At 46.6% G+C, this 27,952-nt stretch overlaps 1 protein-coding gene across 1 annotated transcript; it reads left to right on the top strand.

Annotated features, from left to right (window-relative positions):
- Nucleotides 1–1,024: 1,024 nt before the first annotated feature.
- LOC105750656 (zinc finger protein 91) lies at nt 1,025–27,548 on the top strand. The gene is made up of 11 exons (XM_031938588.1): nt 1,025–1,859; nt 1,947–2,029; nt 3,322–3,448; nt 3,763–3,858; nt 5,046–6,782; nt 11,691–11,833; nt 12,312–12,429; nt 12,536–12,618; nt 15,168–15,294; nt 15,600–15,695; nt 20,135–27,548. The coding sequence occupies exons 1-11, from the start codon at nt 1,835–1,837 to the stop codon at nt 23,533–23,535; spliced, it is 6,036 nt and encodes a 2,011-aa protein (XP_031794448.1). The 5' UTR covers nt 1,025–1,834; the 3' UTR covers nt 23,536–27,548.
- Nucleotides 27,549–27,952: the final 404 nt, after the last annotated feature.

Here is a 27,952-nt window from a genome sequence, read left to right as displayed (position 1 = left end):
GACCCAGGCATCCTTTGAAAGAGGGATCATGATTACCGATCACCCAGATCCAGAACCGCTGCTTTTCGCCATCCTTCTGCCATTTCTCACCGCTTTCTTCCTCTCCTCTCGTATCCATTTATTCTAGACCCTCTCCTTCCCCGAAGACTAGGCTTATTCCCTTGTTGGTCCCAATTGCTCTTCTTGCTCATGCTAGTTCTCTCCTTCGGTCTTCACTCCCTGATTGTTTCCTTTGTTGCTAAATGACTTTCTCACATCCAAGTGGTGGCTGTTCTCTCCCCGCGCCCCCCGCCCCCCAGCCAGCTTCCCTCCCAGAAGCGGCAGCCGGCGAGGTGTGAACACCCCCCAGGCGTCCTCTCCGGCCCCGTCAGCTGCCAGCAGCCCGAGATGACGGACCCACACCCCCGTTGCCTCGCCCCCGTTCGGCTTCCCAGACGCGACAAGCAGACGAGAGGCCTTCGTTAGCTCTCGCGGGGATGGGGTCTGGGGCCGAGGCAAGCGAGAGGCAGCGGCCCAGTCTGGCCCCAGCAGAGCCCGGTCCGTTGCAAGGGCTTGAAAGCTCCCCAAGCAATGGTTTTGCCGCTTCCCAGGAGGGAACCGTTTCCCGGCACCAGCCCCTTCGCTTCTCCCCAAGGAAGCCGCTTCTTTGGAAAGGTTCTTCCCCACAGCCCCGCCGCTCGTGTGACTCCCGGCTCTTAGGGAGGGACGGAGAAGCAAACGTGCAACTTATTCTTTTAAAAATGACCAAAACTATTGTTACATGTTATAGAGAAAGATAAAATGCTGGGGGGAAGGAACAGTGAATGGAAACAAGTCAGGGGACACAAAAGAGGGGAAAGGGGGCTTCCTGCCTGAGCAAGGGGCTCATGGGAGGTGGGGAAGGAAGCCACTGAATCCTGGCCAGATTCTGCGGGCCGTTATCTGCATACAGAGAGACTTCAAGGAGAGGCCGGCGTGCTCCGGGGAAACCCCGCCCCTTCCCAAGAGGCCCCGCCCCTCAAGGAGGCCCCTCCCCCTCCCAGGAGGCCCCGCCCCGGCTGCTTCTCCTCCTCCGTCCTTAAGACTCCGCCTCTTTTCCCTCTACACCGTCACGTGGGCACCCACACCTCATCAGGAGAGAAGCACCGGGCATGCGCCTGATTCCAAGCGTTTTCACCTTCCCACTATCCGGACTTCATTTCCCAAGAGGCTGCGTGAGGTCAGGTGACCCAGGACCCACGGCATTGTGGGAGTGATCATTGAGTACTCTTAGCGCGCTTGCGTAGTTTCTTTCTGGCCCGGGAGTTTCAGGGAATGCGCATGTGGGAGAGGCGCGTGCCCGGCGGAGGGCGCGTGGACGTGCGCGCGCTCCCGGGCCTGGAGGCGTGTCTGTGATGTGCGAGCCTGAGGTTGTGTCCGGGACTCCCCGGGCTCCGCCTGGTCTCCTGCTGTGTGGCCGGGCCACCTCCCAGGCAGCCTCGGGAGGGGGAGCGCCTCCCGCATCTTACAGAAGGGGAAACTGAGGCAGGCCGGCCAGTGCCCGAGGCTGGATTGGTCTGAGGTCTCCGGGCCGGCGCCATGTGAGACACCGTCCCTGCGTCCGGCGGGGGAGGAGGGCTCTCTGGTTCTCTCTCATCCTGCTGGGGGCTGTGGGTGGGTGCGGGCAGCCCTGGGGGAGAGCCCGTCCCTCCTGCCCTGCTGGTGTCCCCCGGGGGGCGGGGGGAGACAGACCTGGCGGGGAGACCTCTCCCGGAGCTCCGGGGCAGTGGCTGAGGAACAGCAGCAGCATCTGGGGCCAGGAGGGGCAGGACGTGTCCGTTGGGAGCGCCCGCAGGCGGACCTGGGCCCAGTGACCATGGAGAGTGGGACAGAGGCCCCAGGTGAGCACGGCAGGCCTGCAGTGGGGGGCAGGGACCTGGGGCTGGGGGGATGGGGCGTTTCCTCCTCAGCCTCTTCTTCTCCCCCAGACTCCGCCCTCCCCCGAGCCGTAAGCCGAGGTCAGCATGAAGAGGGAACGACCCCTGGGCTCCTGGTGGCCCCCAGCTCCCTGGTGAGTGGACATCCCCTGTGGGATCCTGGGGCCCCTGCCCCCAAGTTCACACACGCCTGCAGCTGGGAGGGTGCTTGGGATCAGCCTTGCCCTGTCTCTGACGGGGAAACCGAGGCACAGAGCGGTGACGTGTTTGACCATTATTAGGAGCCAATACTCTCCTGGACTACATGTGTTTTCAGTGCTCCTGGCATCTCACAACCCACAGGCTCTCCCTCTCCCCCAGATAGAAGCCCTCCTTGCCACTAGTGTGACAGGCGGGCAAACAAAAGTTACCCCTGGGCTGTGTTGGCCAGGAGGCGACTCCATTCATGCCCTCTCTGACTGGCAGCTTAGGAAGCTTTGTTTTCCTTGGGAGGCAGGAACAAGGGGAAGGGCAAAGGAAGGAAACAAGCATTTATTAAATGCTTCCAAGGTTCTAAGCACTTTACAGATGTCCTCTTAAGGGATTTTTTTTTTAAAGGCAATTGGGGTCACACAACTATTAAGCATTAATTGTCAGAAGCCATATTTGAACTCAGGTCCTCCCGACCTCAGGGCCTGTGCTCTATCACTTTGCCATCTAGCTGCCCTAGGAAGGGGGCGTTATTCTTCCCCTTTCAGGATTGAGGAAACTGAGGCAGAAGTGAAGTGACTTGCCCAGTCTGAGGCTACTCCCAGACCGCAGTCCTGAGCTCTGTGGCTTTACCTAGCTGGAGGGAAGGGGGAGAGAAGAGAGAAAATAGATTCCTCTTCACAGCAAAACCTAACGTAAAGGCTTCATTTAGGACTACTTTTCTTTGGGTTCCACTCTCTTGGATTTGCCTCCATCCACACTCGGCTTTCTCTAACACCATCCCATCCATCATTGCTTAGAGGCCCCTTTACAGCTCACAGCTTGTTCCACCATGTCCTGTCAAGGGAACGTCCAAATTCTAGAAGTCATTTGGTCTGTGTGGAGCGTCCCAAAAGTCTTTGGACCTGCCCTTTTCAGTCACTTAGCTCCACGGTCGGCTCTTTAACTCAGACCAAGTTTTTAATCAACAGAGTTTGTGAGTTTCAGCTGGAATCATTACCCCTCTACATCCCTTACTCTCTGTCTGAAAGGAAGTATTTCCTTTTACTTTAAATTTAAAAAAAAAAACAAAAACTAAACTAAAACTAACATTCTGAGAAGAGTCTGAAGGATTCCCCAGACTCCCAAAGGGAAATGTGACAAACAAGGGGAAGGAAGGAGACCCCAGGGGAACAGAGCCCGATTTCCCCAGGCACGGGACAGGCGTGTGGGTGAGCAGGTGTGTTTGGTGTTCCAGGTATCACTGACCTTCGGGGACGTGGCTGTGCTCTTCAGCCCAGAGGAGTGGAAACGCTTGAACCCAGCTCAGAAGATCCTGTACCGGGAGGTGATGCTGGAGAACTATGAGCACCTGGTCTGTGTGGGTAAGGGGCCCAGCTCCCTGCATGCCCATGGCCTCACTCAGCACAAGCTGTCCCGTCCATATCAGGGCTTTCCCCGGGCCTGACCTTGCCATCCATGATGCTGGCCCCTGTAGCCAGGTGGGTTCTGCCACCAGAAATGAGTGTCTTCTGTGGGCAGCCCCGAGTCCCCATGATCAGTGAGCTCCTCCAGTGTGTGTGGCCCCAGCCTGGCTCCCCCAGGACAGAATGCCCAGCACAGGCCCTGGTACGGTGCCAGTCTCTCCCTGAAGGGGAGGAGCTGGCATGGAGGTGGCCATTTCTCTCCCCTCAATCAGGGCTTCTCGTCTCCAAGCCAGAGCTGATCTCAAAGCTGGAAGATTGGGGAGGCTCATGGACGTTGTTGGAGGGAGAGCCCAGAAGCCCCTGTCCAGGTGAGAGATGCCCCCAGACAGGTTGGCATGAGGGGCCTCCTCAGCCTGGTCCCTTCTCCCAGTCTATCTGCGCCTAAGAGGGCTCTGCCTGCCTCATCTTAGGAAATCCTCACATCTGCCCTGCCCCCCAGAGGTTTCATCCCCATTTTACAGATGAAGAAGTGGAGGCCCCTGGAGCAGGCCAAGGGGCTTGGCCACTCACCAAGAGCTAAGTGACCCTCTTCCCTCCAAGGCCTTGCCCTTTGGCCCTGCCCCCTGAGCTATTCTGAAGGCCCAAGTGCCGGCCCTGCCTCTCACATCCTCATGTCCTTGAGGACACAGGTGCCAGGTGGGCACTGCCCTGGCACTGGACAAAAGCAGGCCTCTGAGGCCCTTGGTCTGGACTCTCTGCCCCCATCACTCCCCACCCCAGGAGAGCACAAGGGGCTTTGGGCCACGGACTGGCTTTCAGTCAGTCAGTGAATGCTTCTTGAGCACCACTGTGTGCCAGGTTTTGAGGAGTTGGGATGCAAGGAAGGACCAAAGGCCGTCCTGCTTCCCTGGAGCTTCCAGTCCAGGGGGGAGGCAGCAGGCAGACAGCTGTACGGCGAGTGCCTCCCAGCTGGGGAATGATCAGCAGAGGGAGCACCTTGCAGGACTTTTGTAGGAGACAGAATTTCATCTGGGGCCACGGCAAAGCCGGGCAGTGGGAGGGGGAGAGAGCATGCAGGCATGGGCACCAGGCAGGGAAATGCCTTTTGCGTGTCCTGCACCTGTCCCTGGGTCTTGCTTGTGGCAGGTGATCAGGATGAACTGCATGTGCCTCGTACCCAACTTGTGGCCTTCCCACGGTCTCCTTGTTCTGCCTCCAACAGGCTCTTCTCTAATTATTAGTCCTTTAGAGTGGTTTGTTACATCACTGGGGAAATCTTGGCTTCCTTCCTTTGAAAACTCCACTTTTGTTCTCAAGTTTCCCCTCCAGCACTGATCCTCCCTTGCTTCCTGGGTCCAACCCCTAAATTTACTTGCTCTCCTCGACACCTCAGCAGAAAACCAGCGTATCAGAAATCTCAAAATCTAGTTGAAAAATCTAAAGCTCTGGTGTTTAGTGTTTTTCATTTTTCTTACATACATGGAAACACATTCTTGAAAAATAATGAGGACTCAATAGAAAGTATTTACTTTCTTTTCTTTTTTTCTCTATTCAGAACTTGAGACTAGGCTGGAGACCCAAAAGACAGTTCAGAAGATGGGCATTTCTATGGAAGAATCATTGAATGATGATCATAAAAGCGTTGTTCCTTGGGATTTTAAACCTGGAGAAACTTGTAGTCGTGATATCAAGTTTGAGAGATATCAGTGCCACAAGGAGAGAGACTGGAAGCCAGGAACAGCTACTCAGGAAAAAATTCCTAATGAAGCAAGAATCCATGAATATAACAAATCTAGGGGCAATTTCAGTTCACAGTCAGTCTTTGGTTTACACAGGAATGGTTTTTCTGAACAGGAACTTTATAACTGTGATACACATGAAAATAATTTTAAGCCATCTTCAGGCCTGAGTAGTCATAATGGAATCCCAGGAAAGAAATCTCACAAGGATAATGAATATAATAAAACCTTTAGTGAATGCACAGACCTTATTCAGGATTACAAAATAGCAACTAAAGCAAATCCTTATATAGAATTTGGCAGAGCTTTCCATCACAGACAATCACCTCAACATCACAGAAGCCATTCTGCAGGAAAACTTTATCCCTGCAGAGACTGTGAAAGAGCGATAAGCCAGCAGACACACCTGATTGCACATCAGGAAATTTATGATGGAAGAGAACCCTGTATTTGTAGCGATTGTGGGAATTCCTTAAGCAATAGTTCATCCGTTGTTCTGTGTCACATAATTCATAGTGGGCAGAAATTCTATGAATGTCACAAATGTGGGAAGCTCTTCAGTAATTACATGAGCTTTTTGATACATCAGAAAATTCATTCTGGAGAAAAACCCTATAAGTGTAGTAAATGTGAAAAAGCTTTTACTCAGAGACAAATCCTTATTGAACATCAGAAAATCCATTCTGGAGAGAAACCATATAAATGTAGTGAATGTGGAAAAGCTTTTACTCTGAAGGGAACTCTTACTGAACATCAAAAAATCCATTCTGGAGAGAAACCATTTAAATGTAGTGAATGTGGAAAAGCTTTCACACAACGAGGAAGCCTTATTGAACATCAAAGAATTCATAGTGGGGAAAAGCCATATAAATGCAATATTTGTGAGAAAAATTTTAGTCATCCAAGAAGCCTCACACTTCATCTGAAAATTCATTCCGGGGAGAAACCTTATAAATGTAGTGAATGTGGAAAAGCTTTTATCCAGAGGGGATCCCTCACTGAACATCAAAAAACTCATTCTGGGGAAAAACCCTATGTATGTGACAAATGTGGAAAAGCTTTCACCCAAAAGGGATCCCTTACTGAACATCAGAAAATTCATTCTGGGGAGAAACCTTTTAAATGTAGTGAATGCGGAAAAGCTTTCCCTAGAAAGGGAAAACTTAATGAACATCAGAAAATTCATACTGGGGAGAAACCCCATAAATGTAGCATATGTGCAAAAGCCTTCATCCAAAGACATCGTCTTACCAAACATCAAAGAATTCATTCTGGAGAGAAACCTTTTAAATGTAGGGAATGTGGAAAAGCCTTCACCCAGAGAGGGTATCTTACTGAACATCTGAAAACTCATACTGGAGAAAAACCCTATAAATGTAATGTATGTGAAAAAGCTTTCAGCCAGAAAGGAGACCTTTCTCGACATGAAAAAAGTCATACCGGAGAGAAACCTCATAAATGTGAATGTGGAAAAGCTTTCAGCCGGAAGTTATATCTTACTCAACATCAGAAACTTCACAGTGGGGAGAAATCTTGTAATAATGCTTGTAATAGTTAATATTTTATAGTGCCTTAAGTTTTATAATCTGAATTTCATATGAATTTTCTCATTTAATCCCTGTGAACATATTATGTATGGTAAAAACTTTACCCAGTGTATATCCTATGTGCAATTCTAATTCACCATCAATAAATTAATACCAAAAAGAAACTGTAAAATTTGTAGACTTCAAATCCCATATGTTAAAAGATGTTACCTCTTTTTCCCCATTTAAAGGGCAGGCACACGGATGGGGTGGAGGCAGAAGTTGTGGGAGTAAAAAGAGAATAAAAAGAAATACTCAACAAAATATAAATGAGAGTTTAATATCCATAAGCCTATAGAAGCAAACATAGTGGGAAGATTCATTAACAAATGTCCTTAAAAAAAAAAAAAAAACTAAAAAGATTTAGAATCATTCTTATGTTGTCCACCTCCCAGCTTGATTCATTCAATCAATGTATATAATGACTACAACAGTATAAATAAGAATCATAACAAAACAACTGAAACCAAGTATCTGAAAGCATCATACCCTAGTGTAGTGAGCTGCTGAGACCTCAAGGGAGAGTCAAGCTCCTTGATGCTTAAATAACTGCAAGTGCCCAGACCCTTAAACTCCATTGTGAGTCTGGATATTTCCTCTCAGGTCTTGACTTTTCCTCTCATACTTCTTCATATCTTGTTCTCACTCCTGAGCAACTAACATATGGGCAAGAGCAGTATCCTCTAAGAGATTTCACCTTTTACTAAAAAAGAACAAGATCTTGTTTTGATCTCTAACAGATCCTACTGTCTTCTGTGGAGATTCTATAGTGGAAAGTTCCATATTAGTATTTCATAATGGGGTTATAGAATGAGAATGAGACCAACTCAAGATTTCATGATCTATTTAGGAAAACTAGACCTGGACATAGGAAAGTGATAAATAAAGTTTAAAACAGTAGGGTTGCAGAGTGAAAAAGCATGGTATAATAATCATCTAATGAGAAAATTGGAGTAAGTGGTTTTTTTATGTATCCCTCTCTGGCTCATGATCTTAGGATTTCAGGAAAAGCTGTGCAAGGCTTTGAAAAAGGAATGAGAATGAACTTACATGAGATCATAAAATGTGCAGTTGAGTAAATAGTGGAACATGCATAGTGAGAAGACTGACACATCAAACAAAAGAGTGCTTGTGAGGAGTTTTGAGATTAAAGGCTGTTGTGTAGATTTGGGGCATAATGGGGAAAAGGGAGATTTCAAATGTCATCCTGAGGATTTAGAATAATCCTCTAAGCAAAATGCAATAGTTGACAATGGGAAGTTTTTGAACATGCTAGCAACAGGATGCAATCACTTAGAGACAGGTAAGCTTATTTTTGTAATGGGGTCACTTGGAAGAGCCCACATAGCTTGCTTCTGGAAGATTGAGATGACAAAAAAATCATAGTACCTTGGATGAATGAGAATTAGCAGAATTCTTTAAGTGGTTCTAATCTCCTCATAACATAATCAAGAATGGCCTTTTTGATTGACTGGGAAGCTGAAAGTGGAGATAACGACAAAATACAGTAGCAACCAGAGACTTAGCCATTTTCTGAGCAATGGTTTCTTATTTTGATTTTGGCAGCAGTGTCCATTGAGAGGACAATGTTAAAACTAGGTCTCAATTCTTCAGGGTAAAGGAATTGGAAGCTGTGACTTTAAAAGCAAAACAAAATGAAGCCTCCCTAAAGTGTAAAATGTGGGGTTTTCAGGTAGCTGAGCATCAATACTTGGAGGAGCCAAGTGTGACTTTCAAGAATGACCTTCAGGATCTATGTGAGTAAAATTGTCAATGCTGGAACAAAACCAAAACCAGAATGATCACTCCCAAACTAAAGCTATAACCCAAAGCCAATATCAGAAATTCAGAAGGCTATGAGTGTTTCTTGAGTTCAACGGTGAGGGAGTTCCACTCACCAGGGCTTAGGCTCCCCAAAGAAACAAACAGACAAAGCTTATCTAGATTTCAATTTAGACAGCAGTACCCTACAATAAGAGAGGGCTGTTGCTGAGGAGCTTGTAAGTAGGAGTAGGGGAGATGGTATCCTTTAGTTGGAGAGGCCCTGTTTCTGGGGATCAGGAACAGGAAAGGCTCTTCTCAGGCTAGCTACCTCTAGTAACCCCACCTTAAAAATAGTAATGTGCTTTTTGTGTCAGCATTAAGGAAGGAGACAGGCTGCAGACAAACAGCTCAAAGCTGAATTGATGACTCCGGCACTGATGTCACATCTGAACCACCTGAACTTGGTGGGACCAAGGTTATGTAGAAACACTGCTAAGAAGCCATCCTATGGGTTCACTTAAAAATAGAAAATAGCTAATCCAATATTAGGTATTGAGAAACAAATGAAACATGGCAGCATAGCATTCAATGAGTCTTCAAATTGGGATAAGGACAAATTATTTCACAAAAACTGCTTGGAAAACTTTGAAATGGTTTGACAGAAATTAGGTTTCTGATGTCACGTCATATGCCACAAGTAACTCCAAATTTATAACATCACCATTAAAACTGATCATATCTGAAAGACAACAATTCTGGTTTATTATTGTTTGTCCTTTGTCCATTGAGGACCAATGACAGACAACATTGTTGGTCTTGTCTCAAACATGAATTGGATTTGCATAAAGTCATCAGCCTCACTCTCTCCTCCTGAGTCCAGGGGCAAAGTCAGGATAACTGGAGAAGATTCAGGATACAGGGACAACCTTGACATCTTCAATGACTGACCAACCTTTAAGTGCTCCACAGCCCCTGCTCCTTTTGCCTTCCTGGCCATTGGAACAAGTTGTTCTCATCTTCCCATTCTGTCTGGGGAAGCTTTCATGTACTTGGGATGGATACTGTCCCTACAACTCACCAAATGGTTGGAGGACCCTTGGTTATCCTCAACCTGGTTTAAGTGGATATGGTTTTAGGGTATGACCCACTGTGCCTACCACAGCTTCTTGGAGCCACAGGTGAGAGCTGGGGGACAGGTGCACACCAAAGGTGGAGGAGCAGCCCTCCCAGCAGAAGTACCAGTGCTCCCTGCACACCCCATCCACTCACACAAAAGATGACCACCAATTCACAGCAGGATTACAAGAGGAGTCTAATCCCCACTGGGACTCTAGTTGCCAAATGTTGCAAATGTTGCCACAAGCAAACAAAAAGGTTACTTCTTTTGCTCTGTGTGTATTGTTTTCTCCTTGACATTATTAAGAGAGGAAGAGGTTCAGAAGGCGTGGGAGGAAGGAGAGGAGTGACTGGTTACCCATAATCACACTGTAGTCATTTTGTTTCCATTTAATAGCCCAGACCGGGAGGTTTGTGACTTTGTGTCACCAGCACCTTACACAGTATCTCACATGTAACCAACTAGTGCTTAGGAAATTGACTAATTACCCAGAAGCACAGTTAATTTCCAGGCACTGATCTAAACTGTCATTACCCCAGAGGAGAAATGGCCACTTAGAACTAGGGCTAAGTTCTTGGATGAGCCTTATTATAGTTCAGTCCTATCAATGGGCCCAAATGGGGCACTTCCAAAGATGGACTGCCCTTCCAGGAGTCAAATAAAGCCCATGTTTAGGGAGCTTTTGAGGGCTGCATTCTCTTATTTGATCTACATAAGGTACCTGGCAATATGCCTTGACCATAAGAGCATTTAAAGTCTATTTCATATAATTTGGCAATCCTGTGAAGTAGTTAGTGCATGTATCCCTGGCCCCACTTGGTGGAGAAAAACAGTCACAGAGATGACAAGATAACAAGCTTGTAGTGGGTAGAGCTGCAGCCCAAAGTGGGGTCTTTGGAACCGGGCCAGGTGCTCTTTTCACTGCAATGTGACACCTCTGCCTTTCTCTTTGGTCTTAGGAAGCTAAAGTCTACCCAGCAGATGTACTGGAAGAACCTCTATCTCTCCACCTAACCTCTCTATTATCTATCTATTTACTTATCAGTTAGCCACCTATCTATTCATCTATCAATCATCTCTTTCCATCAGCCATTTATCATTTTTCTATCATTCAGCCATCATCCACTAATCTATCTCTAAATCATTTATCTATCATCTATCTATATCTCTATATCCATCGATCTCTGCATCCAATCTTTATATTTATCACCTCATCCATCCATCCATCCTCTATCAGGGGTCCTCAAACTATGGCTGCGGGCCAGATGCGGCAGCTGAGGACGATTCTCCCCCTCCCCCAGGGCTATGAAGTTTCTTTATTTAAAGGCCCACAAAACAAAGTTTTTGTTTTGACTATAGTCCGGCCTCCAACAGTCTGAGGGACAGGGAACTGGCCCCCTGTTTAAAAAGTTTGAGGACCCCTGGATTAATCACCTATGTCTCCATCCATTCATCCTCTGTCTCTATCACTGCTCAAGCATCTATCCTCTCTCCCCTATGACCTATCCGTTCCTTATTTATCAGCCTCTCTCTATCCACCCTGTTCTGTCACCATGTCGGTTTGTAAGAAATAAGAATATAAAGAACTCGGGGGACACGGAAGGGGTTTTCCCGTCGGAGCAATGGGCATACGGAGGGAAGGGGGTCATTCTTCCCCACGCACAGACCCCGAGGCCCCAGGAAACGGGCTGCTATCTGCAAACGGAGGGCACTCACAGGCCAGAAGTTAGAGAGGCGGGCGTATTCCTTCTCGCCCCGCTCCGCCCACCCCCTCCGCTCACCTCCTCCTCCGAGGGCCTTCAGATCCCGCCTCTCCCCCACACCACCATCCCCTGACGCTGACACGTGGGCACCCACAGCGTATTAGGGGAGAAGCGCTGCGCATGCGTCTAAAGCAAACGGTTTTTCTTCTCATTATTCGGACTCTATTTCCCAGGAGACCCCGCGGGACCAACGGGTTTAGGACCTTCGGCATTGTGGGAGTGGTCATTGAGTGTTCCCTGCGCGCTTGCGCAATTTCCCCTTGTTTCCCACCCTCCCCCCCCCCCCGGAGTTTCGGGGAGCGCGGAAGATCGGGAGGCGCGTGCCCGGCGGCACCCGCATGCCCGTGCGCGCGCGCGCGCTCCTGGATCTGGAGGTGCGTCTGGGGTTTGGGAACCTGCGGCTGGCTGTGTGTCTGTGTGTCTCCCGTCTGTACGTTACTCTCCGGGGTTCTGTCTGACCTCCTACTGTGTGCCCGGGGCAACCCTCCCAAGCAGCCCCAGCAGGGGGGGCGTCCCTCCCATTTTACAGGAAAGGAAACTGAGGCAGGCCGGGCCTGAGGTTGAATGGGAAGTCAGGTCTCCTGGATCCGTGCCGTGCGAGATGCTCTCTCTGTATCCTGGGGGAGTGTCTCTGGGTTCTGGGGGATCTGGGGGTCCTGGGGGTCTCTGTGTCCGTGCCCTGGGGGCGGTCTCTGATTCTCTGTCTCTGGTTCTGCTGGGGGCCGTGAGTAGGATGGATGCAGCCCTTGGGGAGAGCCCATCTCTTCTGACCTCCTTGGTGTCCCCCTGGGAGACGAGGGGGGCTCAGCTGAAGGGGAGGGAGGCAGATCTGACGGAGAGACCTCTCCCCAGAGCTCCCAGGCAGTGGCTGAGGACAAGGAGCAGAAGCCGAGGCCTTGGGGGGCAGGACGTGTGGCCAGTCAGAGGCCCCAGGAGGAGGTGACCATGGAGAGTGGGACAGAGACCCAAGGTGAGCATGACAGGGCTGCAGGGTGAGGGGCAGGGAGGGAAGGGTCTGGGCAGCGGGGACCTGAGGGGATGGGGCTTTTGCTCCTCAGCCTCTTCTTCTCCCCCAGACTCTGCTGTCCCCCGAGACATGAGCAGAGATCAGCATGAAGAGGGAACGACCCCTGGGCTCCTGGTGGCCCCCAGCTCCCTGGTGAGTGGCTATTCCCTGTGGGGTGTGGGTCCCCTGCCCCAACTCCACACATGCTGCAGCTGGGAGGGTGCTTGGGGATCAGCCTTGTTCTGTCTCTGACAGGGAAACCAAAGCACAGAGTGGTGACGTGTTTGACCATTAATAGGGGTCAATAAGAAACGATTGGTAATAATGGCAGCCATGTGTCATTGTCAGCAAGCTCCATGAGGGCAGGGACCATGCATGGTCCCTTAGGGTGCACTTCTAGGAGCTTCTCATTAATGTTATTATTGTTATGAGTTTGAGATTTATTGGCACCCAAGAACATTTCATTATTCAGAGAGAAATCGAGAAGAGCACTGTCTCAGGAATCACAAGCTTGTATGTAATCATTTTAACGTCACAATAACCAAATTACTCTTTTGAGTCCTGAGTTTTTTTTCTTTGCCATATTTTGACTCATTCTTGATTTTTGCATTATCCTGCTTTAACTTAGAGGACCAGAAAGTCTTTTAGTAGTTACTGTTTTGTAGAATGGTATGAAATCTGGTCTTTCTTAATTCCCTTCATGTCTATTATTTTTTATTATTCATTTTCATGATTTCTTTGGAGTTTCTTGATCGTGTCTTCCTTCTTCTAGATGAATTGTATTATTTCATCAAAGGCAGGGCTCATAAAATGTGCTTCTGTGTGATGGATAAGCTTGAGTTGTTTGGTATTCCCCCAAATCTGTAAATGCAGGTAATGGCCTTTGCATCTGTTGCCTCGGCCCAGCCAAATGATTGCTCCATCTGGTCAGGTCTTTTTCTTCGCTAAGAAGTGTTTTGTAGTTATATCATTAAGTCTTTGATGAGTCTTGTCATACATTGATCCTCACATATTTTATGGTATTTAGTACACAGAGGTACACGGCCAGCTTTGGTGGAGGTTCGTGTCATGAGGACAAATATGGCAGCCAGTGAGGCGGTTAACAGGGATGTATCAAGTCCCTTCCTGTGTGCCAGGCACTGTGTCAAGTGAGTTCTAGGGGGACAAAGGAAGGCAAAAACATGGCTGCCTGCCAAGAGCTCGTGTGCACAATGGGGAGACAACATGCAACAACACACCAAGTGCCCTTTGCGCACACCCTTTGTATATGGGTATGTGCATCCATTCAAAGGCATTTCTTTCCTCTCCTTGTCCCCCCTGGACAAGGGAACAGCAAGCCTTGCCAGAAGCAGTTCTGTGGGCTTCATGCCTTTCTGGATTGTGGGCCCAGGCTCAGAAGGGCTCTCCCATGCAGCCCTAGCAACGTGGTCAGATCCACCTTTGGGGAAAATCCCTGGAGGCCCACGGGAGACCTGAGGGAAGGAGACCATCCCAAAGGCTCTAGGAATGGCCTCTGGGAGAGGGGCCGAGAGTCTGCCTGGAAAGAAGTGGGCAAGAGCAAAAGAGGGGAAGGTGGAAGGGACAAGGTGGTGATGGAGTAAGCTGATGATGAGCTGCTAGCCTGGGCTGGGGGAGGCTGGTGGTACCTCTAGCAGGAACAGAGGCATCTGGGAAGAGGAGAATGAGTCTGTTTGGACATCTTGAGTCCAATATAAAGTGGTCATAAGATGGCCGGTGATTGTGGGGCTGAAGCTTGGGAGGAGAGCTGGGACTTCCTATCAGCATCTGGGGAGGGAGCCATCTTTCTGGAGATGATGCGATTCTCAGAGAAGAGAGTCCCTCCGAGCACCGGTCCTGCCCTGGCCCAGACAACGCCACTTGTCAGACCTAGTGGGAAGGGATTTAAGGGAGGCTGGGAGGAGCTGAGCCTGTTTGTGGGCAGTTGGGAAGGAGCCAGAACCACGAGTGACCTTGGGGAGAACTAAGCCAAGGGCTTCTCACAAGGTCACCCTTTTCCCCCTTGGGCAAGCTTCATTGCAAAGAAGCTTTTCCTGACATTGACTTTAGAGCCTCGTCTTGGCAACTTAGCTTGCTCCTTCTGTAGCCTCCAAACGGGACAAACCAGAGTGGTTCCAGCGGAGACAATTTTGTATCAGGGCTGCTGAACGTTATCTGTGTGGAAGTCATATTTAGAGACTGACAGGCTCAGTGTCCCCTGGGATGAAGCCCAGGTCGTCCTGCCATCCTTTCCTAAAGGGATAAGAAAACTTGGTTGTCTCGGGGGGAGGGGAGGGAAAGACTCAGGTAAGGGAGGGACTTCCTGGAGGCCTGGGGGGCGGGGTGCCGGGGAGGGGTCAGTAGTGGTGGACATGGGAAGGCCACTGGAGTCCCCACCCTCTGCCGGGCCATTCCTTCTCCTGTGGCCTTTCTGTGCTTTTCTAAGGAAACCTCCTTTGGTTTGGTTTCTGGTGAGAGGCCCTTGGGGCCTGACCTGCCTCCTAGGGGGCACATCCCAGCACACTTGTGGAGGTCGGCGTTTCTGTGGCTTTGATCACACTTGTCATGTGGGGGACACTGGGAACTGAATCCATGTTGGGTTTGGGGGAACCCCAGACCCTCCTCTCTGTCCTGCTGCTTCCCCGAGGCTTTTGGGCACATGGGAGGGACAGGCCTGTGGTGAGCAGGTGTGTTTGGTGTTCCAGGTATCACTGACCTTCGGGGACGTGGCTGTGCTCTTCAGCTCAGAGGAGTGGAGACACTTGAACCCAGCTCAGAAGATCCTGTACCGGGAGGTGATGCTGGAGAACTATGAGCACCTGGTCTGTGTGGGTAAGGGGCCCAGCTCCCTGCGTGCCCGTGGCCTGTCCACATGAGGGCCTGGCCCCAGGCCTGACCTTGCCATTCATGAGATTGGGCCCCTGTAGCCAGGCGGGCTTTGCCCCCAGAAATGGGCGTCTTCTGTGGGCAGCCCCGAGTCCCCATGATCAGTGAGCTCCCCCAGTGTGTGTGGCCCCAGCCTGACTCCCCCAGGACAGAATGCCCAGCAGAGGCCCTAGTACAGTGCCAGTCTCTCCCTGAAGGGGGGGAGCTGGCATGGACTCCAGGGGGGCTCCCATTTCTCTCCCTTCAATCAGGGCTTCTCGTCTCCAAGCCAGAGCTGATCTCACAACTGGAAGGTTGGGGAGACCCATGGATGCTGTTGGAGGGAGAGCCCGGAAGCCCCCGTCCAGGTGAGAGATGCTCCCAGACATGGGGTGCTGTTGGCCCTGAGGGATGGGGGGCCCTGTGCGGGCAGCAGAACCCCCCACAGTCGCTTCTACAATCTCCCTTCCCTTCTGCGCATCTCTGGGCAACATCCATGGTCATGCTGCTTTTAACCTGAACTCTGTGGAGACTGTGGGGAGCTGCCATCCCTCCCTTGGCCAGACATCCTCCTTCACTAGCTTCCTTATCTGTGTCCTTTTCCAGTCATTTTCCAGATGATTCATAGATACACAGAAGCCTCTGTTTTTAAAGCAAACCCCAAACTTCCCAGTAACCTTTATTCCCAGTCAGGCTCTGGACTTTCTTCAGCTTATAATCCCCTTGACTACACAACATCCCCTTTTCCAGGGTCTCCTTCCCTATTCTGCTCCCTCCATCTTGCCTGCGCCTGCCTTGCCCATCTGAACTCTCCCCAGAAGGGCTATTGTCCCCAGGCCCACCTGCCCAGCCCTCACACCTCAGACCCCTTTTTGCTCTACAGACGACTCCCAGGTGCCCACCAGCCAGCTTTCTTCCTCTTTGGTTTGCTCCTCCTCCTCACCTTGTGGGCATTCTCTCAGGACTCACTCCTCTCATCTCCTTGCCTTGGGGACTTGGGGATTTCCACGTACACCGATCAGAAGGCCCACCAGAAGGGACCTGCCCAAGATCTTCCCTTCCCATCTCAAGTGGGAGGTTTCCTTGGTCCAGAATTCTGAAACTGTTCTCTGGGCCCCAGAAAAGCCCATCTGTCATCAGTGAGCATTGATCAAGCGCCTCCTCTGTCAGTCTCAGTGTTGGGGCCACAAAATAAAAGAAAAGCCCTCCAAGCCTTCACGTAGAGGAGACACCACATGCAAAAATGAGTCAGAGAGGGGAGCTAGAGGATCCAGGAAGGGTCTTTTCTGGACCTTATATGTGGAAAAGGGAGGATGGACCCCTGTCTCTGTGACATCGTAGGGAATTTCCTTGGCAGAAATGCTGAGGGGATCGCCATTTCCTTCTCCAGCTCATTTTACAGATAAGGAAACAGAGACAAGCAGCGTTAAGTAGTTTGCCTGCTGCCATCGTCTAGCAAATAAGTGTCTAAGGCTGGATTTAAGCTTGTGAATACGAGTCTTCCTGACTATGTCTGATGCTCTGCTCCGCCGCAGGCGTTAGCCCTAGTGGGCTTTAAATGTCAAGATGCAGTTTATATATATTGAATAGGGTAGACAATGTTTTTGACAGCTGTGGGGGGTACACTGGCATGGGCAGAAACTGGCAGGAGACTGCTTCCAAAGAGCGTGGTCGACTGAAAGATGCCACGGGAGTTTCTGTTTGCAACGTCAGGTCTAGGATTGGCTGTGAGTTGAACCTCGGGCCGGTCTTGTGCAGGCTCACGTGGTCCAGGCCCACAGGAGCCAGGAGCAGCTCAGCCATCCTCACCGTGACTGCTCATTAGGCTCAGTTGCCCAAGTGGCCAGCTCACTTCCTATGCTCCAGAATCCCTTGTCCCAAGCCCTCCCAAACTCCAGGCCTCTCACTTTGTGTTGGAGAAAGCCAGTCCCGCTGAGGAGCCTGCCTTAGCTGCCTGCCAAGTAGTCCTATTACATTTCCCCAGCAGTCATTCCACAGCTTCTCCTTTCCTTGGGACTCTCAGATCACTTCTCCCCTCCCTCCGCTCAGCACTCTGGGATCTGGTCAAAGAGCACTCTTTATTGTCAGCTTTTTCTCAGTACATTATTAGGCTGACTCATGGACCTTATCCAGGAAACTAATGTCAACAAGTCTTCATTTATTTATTTATTTATTTTGCCAAGGTAGTTGGGGTTAAGTGACTTGCCCAGGTTCTATAGCTAAGAAGTGTTTCATGTATGAGGCCAGATTTGAACTCGGGTCCTCCTGACTTCAGGGCTGGTACTCTATCCACCGGACCACCTAGCTGCTCCTCAACGAGTCTTTATTAAATAAATGCTTACAAGGCCGCTGGTGCACCAGCACAGTGCTCCGGGCCAACTGCAGCATTTGAAGGGCCTTCCCATCCCTTCCACTGGGCTTCCACGCTGATCGCCCCCCAGAGGGAGGCAGAAGCATCTGGCAAGCGCAGCTCCAGCTTTGTACCTCACCATTATTGTTGAACAAAATGATCTGTGTATCTTTCAAAGCCTCTTGGGTCATTGGAGTGGGAGGAGGGCCTGGAATTAGCATTTTGCTTTTTCAGATCACACTTATATAGTCAGTCAGCAGGAAGCTCCCGTATTCATCCTTTCTTCCTGGTCAGTTGGGCAACTGTGCCTAAGCTCCGGTGCACAGTATCGATGGTGAGAGCCTGCCTATCCTCTCTTCTTCCTGAGGAGTGCCTTTAGGGTATATGGGGGAGAAATGGGAAAGCCACTTGGAGATCATGGCCAGCCTTTCCCTGGTTTATCTTCCCCATAATTTGTCCTCCCCATCTGGTCGCCTCCGACCTCTTCTGTGTAGCCTTGGGCACAGCCAACAGCTCTTTGCCTGTTTCTCCTACCTTCATAGCCCATGGGAGACCATGATGTTCCAAGGAAAAAAGTTCTCGATGGGGAAGAGATTTTATTATCAAGTTTCACATTCTTTTCTTTCTTTTGCTCTCCTTTCCCTTTCATCCTTAAATCCTCACAAGTTTGCTTGGTAAAGTTCCTGTTTTAAACCAGTGTTGCCCTAATTCCATTTCTCCCACCCTGATAGGGATGCTGAGGCTTTGCTGGATCCAGTGCTTTCTAAGCTTATGGAGTCTCCTCCTTTTGGTACTTGGTTTATCTTAGAAATATTTATCTAGAAAATGTTGCCAATTTTTTGCTTCCAGAAGCTTTTAAAAATAGGTCAGCTTGAAGTTGTTTTAATTACTTATCATATCTTTTTCTTTTATTCTTCTAATTTCATATTAATTGTGATTTTTGCACCGAGAAGTTGGTGTTCTAACTATACTAACTATACACCTGACTTTGGAATGGTCCACGTGAGTGGTGGGCTGTTTCCTGTCTGTTAGACTTTATCAGTTTTATTTTCCTGATTTGCCATGTTTGGAGGTTACAGGATATTTTTTTTTCCCTCACATAAAGTAGTCTTACTGTGTAGATATGAAAATTTTTAGTGGGCCTATGGCCTATGGCCAAAGGCCTCTTATGTTTCTTTGGAAGTATATTTTCTGACATTTTTTTTGCAGCCTCCCCTATTACTATCCTTTCATAGAAATGACTAAGTACTGAAGTCTATATTTATATTGGATTAATTTGGATTGACTCATTGATTTCTTCAAAAAATATTCTACCTCCTCATGATTTGCAACTGATATTTACACCAAAATTGAAATTATTTTCCTTGTAATTTTGTCATAAATATCATAATATGAGGTGACCGAATGTCCCAAGAAATCAAAATCAACTGAGGACCATGAACTTAGTTTTTTTTTTTTTAATTTCAATATTTATGTTTTATTACATTTTATTTCATTTGTAAACCTATGGATTTTTATCTGCATTTGAAAACACAATTTTGAGCAGGGTTCCACAGACTTTACCAGACTACCAAAAGGATCCAGGACACACAAAAAAGATTTAAGAATCCCTGTTTGGGAGACCCTGTGAGCCAAGATTCCATTTGTCCACAGCTTAATTTTGTCTTCTGGTTTCATTTATAACAAAGTCAGGATTGGTATAATTTAGTTCCTGCAGCGTTTGCTTCCTGGCTGACCACTGAATGAGGCTCTCACATTTTGTGCAGAGGAGGAAGGGAGCCACAGAGAACTGAGGGCTCTTTTATCCTTTTATTCCCAAGTGCTGGTGGACAGCTCCTTTGTACCCAACTTGATTGCTTCTTAGGAAGCAGGTGGTGCCAGGGCTATACTTGAAAGCCTTTCCATAATGAAGCAGATAGAGCTTGCCTTCTGCTCACTTCACCTGAATAATATTGTAATGCAATTTTATGAACTCTTAGGCTGTGTCTATCTTTCTGTTATTGTGCCTTTATTTTCTGCAAATTGAAGTATATGATATTAGCAAACACATGATTTTTGTCTCTATTCAGAGGGCAGCCAAGAGATTAGTTCAGAAATGTAAAAGTAGCCAAAGCACTTTGTGTGAGAAATACATAAGACAGGGACTAACCCAGGAGTTCCATCTCTCCTCAAATTTAATTCCAATATGAGACAAAAGCTTCTTTTTCTACTATTAGCAATCAGAATATTCCCTTCTCCACCCTACCCCTGCCATCCCAATCCCTGTCCTTGCATAATGTAAGAGATCCTATATTGTCATCTTTCAGAATAGCTGGAAGACTACAAGATTAATTAAAGTCGCAGGTATTCAATATTTCTCATGACCTTTGGAAGTCTATGAAACAGTGAATATTTCCAGATGTTTCTTTTCTTACCGCACTGGCAATAAAGTATTTATATAATGTCTTTTTCTTTCAGACCAAAATAGTAGTCTTGAGACCAAGAAGAAAATTCTAAAGCAAATCATTTTGGTGGAAAAATCATCCCAGGAAAGATCCTCAAGAGATCATCCCAGGAATTTTAAGTTTGGAGAAGTTGGCAGTTATGGCCAGAGGATTAACAGACATCAAGGCAACCAGAAAAGAGGCTTAAGGCAAGGAAAGAAAGTTTCTAATAAGTCAAGAGAGCGTAAATATGTATTTAGGAAAACTTTCCGTCAAAAATCAGTCCTTGAAATACAAAGGAATATTCCTTCAGAAAAGAATCTCCATAAATATGATACACATGGAAATAGCTTTAAATTGTATTCAGACTTGAATAGTTATAATGGAATCTCTTCGGGAAGAAAATCTCATATGATTAATGCTTACAACAAGGCCTTCAGTTACCATTCAGACCTTATTCGCTATCACAGGATAATAGCTAGAGAAAAACCCTATGCATCTGATGAATTTGGTAGAGTCTTCCAGCAGAGGCGACACCTTACTCGACATCACAGAATTCGACCTGGAGATAAACCTTATACGTGTACAGAATGCGGGAAGACCTTTAGTCGAATTCCCTATCTTATGCTACATCAGAGGATTCATACTGGAGAGAAGCCCTATAAATGTAATGTATGTGAAAAAGCCTTTTGCCAAAGAGGACATCTCACTGAACATCAGAGAATTCATACTGGAGAAAAACCCTATCAATGTAACATATGTAAAAAAGCGTTTACTCAGAGTGGACATCTTACTGAACATCAAAAAATCCATAATGGAGAGAAACCCTACAAATGTAGCGAATGTGGAAAAACCTTTAGCAATAAATCATCCCTTATTCTACATTGCAGATTTCATACTGGAGAAAAACCATATAAATGTTATGAATGTGGAAAAGGCTTCACCAACAGCTCAGTCCTTATTGTGCACCAGAGAATTCACACTGGAACCAAACCCTATAAATGCCACGATTGTGGGAAGGCCTTCCTTCAGTATATAGGCCTTGTAGTCCATCAGAGAATTCATACTGGAGAAAAACCTTATAAATGTCACATATGTGAAAAAGCCTTCAGCCAGAGTGGACATCTCAGTGAACATCATAAAAGTCACAATGGAGAAAAACCCTATGAATGTAATGAGTGTGGGAGAGCCTTCAGCAATACCTCATCCCTTATTCTGCATCACAGAATTCATACTGGAGAAAAACCTTACAAATGTAATGAGTGTGGGAAAGCCTTTAGTAACAGCTCAGTTCTTACTGTACATCAAAGAATTCACACGGGATCAAAACCATATAAATGTCTTGAATGCGGGAAGGCCTTTCTCCAGTGTATAGGTCTTATTGTACATAGGAGAACTCATACTGGAGAGAAACCCTATAAATGCAATGTATGTAAAAAAGCCTTCAGTCAAAGGGGACACCTCACTCAACATTTGAAAATTCATAATGGAGAGAAGCCCTACACATGCAGTGAGTGTGGAAAAGCTTTTACCCAGAGGGGACACCTTACTGAACATCGGAGAATTCACAGTGGAGAGAAACCATATACATGTAATGAATGTGGTAAAGCTTTTAGCAATCACTCACACCTCACTCTCCATCACAGAATTCACACTGGAGAGAAGCCCTATAAATGTAGTGAATGTGGAAAAGCTTTCAGTCAAAGGGGTCACCTCACTGAACACCAAAGAATTCATACTGGGGAGAAGCCTTACAAATGTACTGAATGCAGCAAAGCCTTTAGCAGCCGTTCACGGCTCACACTACATCATAGAATTCATACCACAGAAAAACCACGTAAACGTCGTGAACGTAAAAAAGCCATCCCCCACGATGTGGACCTTCCTCAGTGTCAGAGAATGAAAACTGGGGGGAAGTGTCATAAATGTACTGAATGTAGCAAAGCCTTCCGAAGCAACTCTTCCCTAGCTCTTCATCAGAGGATTCACAATGGAGAAAAGCCCTATGAATGTAGTGAATGTGGAAAAGCATTTACCCGGAGAATATATCTTACTAAACACCAGAGACTTCATAATGGGATGAAAACTTATAAATGTAGTACATGTGGTGAGAATAGTACTCAGTGTACATGTCTTATGCAACATAAGATAATTCACTCTAGAGAGACACCTTCCACGTCTGGTAATTATTCAGAAACCTTCAATAATAATTCATCTCTTACTCCACATTCCAAAAATCATAATAGGAAAAAATCCTTTGAATGTTATGAATGTGGAAAGCCTTTCAGCAGTCGTGCAGGCCTTATTGTACATCTGAGAGTTCATACAGGAGAGAAACCATACAAATGTAACATATGTGAAAAAGCCTTCAGTCAGAGAGGACATCTAACTGAACATCAAAAAATTCATAATGGAGAAAAGCCCTATAAATGCAGTGACTGTGGAAAAGCCTTTAGCCGGAGAATGTACCTTACTCAGCATCAAAGAATTCACACCGGAGTTAAACCTTATAAATGCAACATATGTGGTAAGGCCTTCACCCAATCTTCAGGCCTTACACAGCATCAGATAATTCATTCTAGAGAGAAACTCTACAAATGTAGTGAATGTGGGAAAGCCTTCGGTAACAGCTCATCACTTAACTTACATCAGCAAATACATGTGGAAGAGAAACCTTATAAATGTAATGAATGTGGAAAAATTTTTAGTAATCAGTCATCTTTTCATCTACATCAGAGAACTCATACAGAAGAAAAACCCTATATATGTAGTGAATGTGGAAAAATCTTTAGCAACAATTCATCCCTTGATCTACATCAGAGAATTCATTCCACAGACAAACCCTATAAATGTAATGAATGTGGAAAAACCTTTAGTCAGCAGGGAGGTCTTGCTCAGCATCAAAAAATTCATAATGGGGAGAAACCGTATAAGTGTAATGAATGTGGGAAAGCTTTCATTTATAGTATGCAACTCACTCGACATATGAGAACTCATACTGGGGAGAAGCCCTATAAATGTAGTGAATGTTCTAAAGCCTTCAGTGAAAGCTCATCCCTTATTGTCCATCAGAGAATTCATTCTGGAGAAAAGCCATATAAATGTAACGGATGTGGGAAAGTCTTCAGTGCACAGGGGAGCCTTACAAATCATCAGAGAATCCATACTGGAGAGAAACCTTATAATTGCAGCGAATGTGGGAAATCTTTCAGCTCCAGCTCATCCCTTGCGAGACATAAAAGAACACATACTGGGGAAAAGCCCCATAGATGTCTTCAATGTGGGAAAGCCTTTACTCACAGGTCATCCTTTACTGTACATCAGAGAATTCATACTGGGGAGAAACCCTACAAATGTAGTGAGTGTGGAAAAGCTTTCAATGAGGGAAGAGGACTTCTTCAACATCAGAGAATTCATACTGAAAAGAAATTCTAGTTCAGTGATTTTGGGACAAACTTCCCCCAATTGAAAAATTATTTGGGATCAGAAAATTCATGCTTGACAGAAAAATAATACAAATAATATGTATGTGAAAAGACCTTGTGGATTAGTGCAGGTATCAGAGACTTCATAAAAAGGGATGAACTCTTGTTATAAATACCGGGAAGCTTAAGATTTGTTAACGGATGTATCTGAGAATTATGATAATTAGTTTTTCATTGGGGAATTGAGAGAAAAAAAGGTTTCCCTAGACATTTGCCTCTTCCCTACAACACACCTGGCCACAGTACATTTGTATAGATCCAAGTAAGAGGTTCAAGGTGTGAGACCTAGCAGCTCTTGGCCTCTTAGCTTTCTAGAATAGAAAAAAAAGGAATCTGTTCCTTAAAACATTTTAGTAAGATAACACAGGAAATATAAAGATGCTAATAACCTGAATTTCTACTGAGATATATTTATAGGCAGCTCTGTTAATTGTGAGCACCAATTCACATCATTTTTATTGATGTACATCTAACAGTTCTCAATGGCCATCGTCATGAAACCTGATTGATAGCTTGTTCTTTGGAATCTAAAAAAAGATGGGGGGTGGGTGAATATGGATCTTATAATTTGGAGATATATAGAGAAAAGGTGATGGGAAGTTGTTCCAGAAGTACAGAAACTCAATAGTGAGTGGTGTTTGTGCACCTCTCCATGGAAATGAAGGATCTGGCAGTTATTTAACAATGTGGAGTAGAAACCAAATGAGACAGAAACTGTCATTCTGGGCTCCCCAGGGTATTCTCCATCCCAAAGTTTTGGGTGTCCTTATTCTCATCCCTTCCCTGCCCTAGACTTTCAAATTGCATCTTGATCTCCCCATCACATTTCTTCCCAGCATCTTAGATGTATCAGCATGGTTAATTTGCATTCCTAATTAGGGTAACTATGAAACAGACATCTCTTCTATCCCTCCAGGCAGTGTGAGTTAATTAAGCTGAAGGAATCTGCCATTGGAAATGTCCTAGGTTCTATCACAGATTTTAGACTTTTAAGGGAGGTCTTTGGAGTTGCTTCAAATCACAGTATCACCTACATAAAAGGGCAGCTTGAGGATCAAATAGTGGAGAAGGATTGTGCTTTCCTTAGGGCCCTCCAGGGACAATGCCCTAGAGACTGTAAACAGGAGAGTTAGGAGTGTGACAGAAACAAGTGAAATGATCAAAAGACAGTTTAAGAGCATAGGGACTTCCTGGGGAGGCCACACTGAAAGGGAGGGTTCTTTCCAGCTCCCAGGAGAGGAGGGCGTTGCTGGGTTTCAGGCTCAGGCTGCTCAAATCACCTAAGTCTAAGGTTTCTCTAGCCCTGACTGAAGCAACTTTGGGTGACAAGGACAGAACCAGCAGCCCTTACCTGTGCTCTGGAAGTTTCTCAAACTTTGGAACTATGGACACCCACCAAAATACCAGGGAATGTTTAGTGGAGAGCATCTTCTCAGGGAAGATCATCTTTCTGGCATGGGATACTCTCTAGGGAGAGCAAGCCTTTGGGAAAGGAGGTTGAGTTGTGGGACACCCGGACTGGAGGAGTAGGCCTGTAGACCTCGGGGAATTGAGAGACAGTATATCTGAATTCATTGAGGACTCAAGGGTGGTGAAAATAACTTGCATGTCTGACTGATTGGCTTTATGAATGTCTTTTGTTCTCCTACTTCAGTCATTTCCAAACCCCAGTTGAGCTCTTCTTGAAACAACAAAAGCATGAGACCAATGATAGTTCAAACAAAATGTTTTACGTATTTATATACACAGACACATATGTTTTTCTACAGAGACATTCCGTGCCTTTCTACCGAAAGGGAAGGGCTTGGTTGTGATTTCTCAGAGTTAACCTTTTTAAAATTTCTACTGTTATCATCACTCTATGCTTTTTTCTCCTGGTTCTGCTTCTTTACTCTTAGTCCGTTCATAAGTTATTCTTATGTTTCTGCATTCCACGTAATTTTAGTTTCTTAGAGCACAATACAACATCCCCTTGCATTCATATACCCTTTTCCCCAAATGTCAGCCCTGCACTGACCACCTGGGTGGGTCCCAGCTGCCCTGTTCTCACCTGCCTCCTGCAGATCTGCAGTGTGCTTCAGGGCAGCCCCTGACACTGTCAGGAGCACCTGAACTTAAATCCAGGCTCAGACGCTCGTGAGATATGTGACCCTGAACAAGTCCCTTAGCATGTTTGCTCAACTGTTAAACTGACATAATAAGAGCACCTTTTTCCTGGAGGTGATGGTGGGGATCAAATAAGGTAATATTTGTGCAGCGCTTGGCATAGCATGCTGACATGCCTGGCTCGGAGGAGCTACTGGAGAGATGCTTATTCCCTTCCCTTCTCCTCTGCCCTTCAGTGGGGAGGACACATGAAGGTCCATAGCTGGAGATCCTTTGTACCAGACCCATGGAAACATCGATAGTTACCAGGCCCTTGGCCAGGTGAGAAAGACATCCCAATGGCAAAGAATCATGTAAAGAACCCACCACCTGCATATGCAGAGAAGGAAACCTAAATCTTGGGGGTTAGGTACCTCCCCAAGGACACACTTTAAACGGCAGAGTATCTGACATCAAACCTAGCCCTCTTTCCACGACACCCATCCGAAGGTCATAACTGAAGGGGCTCAGGAGCCAGCTTCTAGGATGTGGGAGAGCAGCATAGGCAGCTCCATGGACAAAAGGAATGGACTCATTAGTACCTTAGAGTAGGGGAAAAGAGGTACTTTGGCTTCTCACAGATGCATCCAGAAAGGACCTGTTCCCACTGGAGAAAGTCTTCTGTCATTGAGCTGCCCTCCTCACATCCCATCCTGCCACCCAAGTGGAGGTGTTAGCATGCTGCTTTGGTTGTGCTTTTTCCTTGTTGTCCCCACCCTTGGACACATCAAAATCTCCTTTGTGAGAGTAAAAATGTGCTGTAATAAATGGCCTGCTGCTTTAAGAACATACCACCTTGTCTTTTTCTGGTAGGAAACTTGTGAGTTTCCAAATGTTAACATCATCCTTGCTTTGCTGAGAGAAGATACTCCCATGGGAACTGGTGAGCAACAGTGGGCACCAGGGAGAAGCCCTCCCCATCCAGTTCTCTCCAGATCTACAGAATATTAGAATCTCATCCCAAGCCAAAAGTCAGTTCATTTTGCTTGTTTCAACGACTGAGGAAACAAAGGTTTCTTGTGGATGATTGTGAGTTACAGAAAGAATGGATAGGCTTCCACAGTATGAGGTCCTTAGCAAAGTGCAGCATCAGCAGCTTCCATTCTCCAGCAACATCCTCAAGTGCTACTGATTGGCTGTGATGTGGAGGAACCAGTACCTAGCTTTAGAGAACTGGGGGTTTTCTTTCCTTACAGAAGGAAACTACCAAAATGATTTCCCCAGCAGAAGTGGTTGGAAAGATAGGGACTTCATGGGGGCTTAGTCTATGTGCTGTAACTTATCAGCCAATCTCTTCCCTAACACCCTCTTGTTGGTTCAAAGGATTAAATGCACTGGAATTACCAGTTGGTCAGCGCATTTATTATTCTTAAGTGCTTACAATGTGCCAGGGGTGCAAAAAAGAACAAAAACTGTCTTCGTTCATGTTTTAGTGAAGGTGACATGTAACCTGAATCCTATTTCACATATGAGAAATATACAGTGTAACTAAAAGCAAATCTCAGAGCAAAGGCACCAGAAATGACTTGCAGAAGGTGGGAGTTAAAGAGTTTCTGGAAGGAAGCCTGGGAAACTAAGAACTGGGGAGGGGACAACATAGTGTTCCCAGCACAGAGAGCATCTAGAGTCAGGAGGTGAAGTATTATAAGCATACACCTGAATTGTAGAGCTTGTAAAGAGACTGGAAATGTAGGGAAAAGGCAGATTGTGAGACTTAAAAAAAACAAAAACAAAAACAGAGGATTTTATATTTGATCCTAGAGATAATCAGGAGCAATTAAGGTTTATTGAATAGGAGGGAAATGATCTGATATGGTCACATCTGAACTTTAGGAAAATCCCTTTGGCACCTAAGTGGCCAGGGTATTGATGTTGGGAAGACACAGGCAGGGAGATCATCAAGAAATCTAGGATAGTAAACCAGGTGAAACATGAGAGCTATGTCAATGGAGAGAAAAGACTATGCAGGAGAATAGGTGAAATGTGACGTGGAAGTGACACAATGACACAGATTGGATAAGTGGAATCAGTCTGGGATGATGGCATTCCAAGGATGCTGGCGCCTGCCACAGTGATGAGAAAGCTGGGGAAAGGGGAGGGCAAAGGTAAAGAGATTAGATTGAGCCCTGTTGAGTTTGAGATGCCCAGTTTGACATGGCTTAAAGGTAACTGGTGATTGGAGGCTGCAGGTGAGGAGGTTAGAACTGGGTAAATGAATCTGA

The sequence above is a fragment of the Sarcophilus harrisii genome, chromosome 5, assembly GCF_902635505.1.
Source record: "Sarcophilus harrisii chromosome 5, mSarHar1.11, whole genome shotgun sequence".
Classification (NCBI taxonomy): domain Eukaryota; kingdom Metazoa; phylum Chordata; class Mammalia; order Dasyuromorphia; family Dasyuridae; genus Sarcophilus; species Sarcophilus harrisii.
Note: the sequence above shows the minus strand (reverse complement) of the source record. Positions and strands in the feature narration are given on the sequence as shown.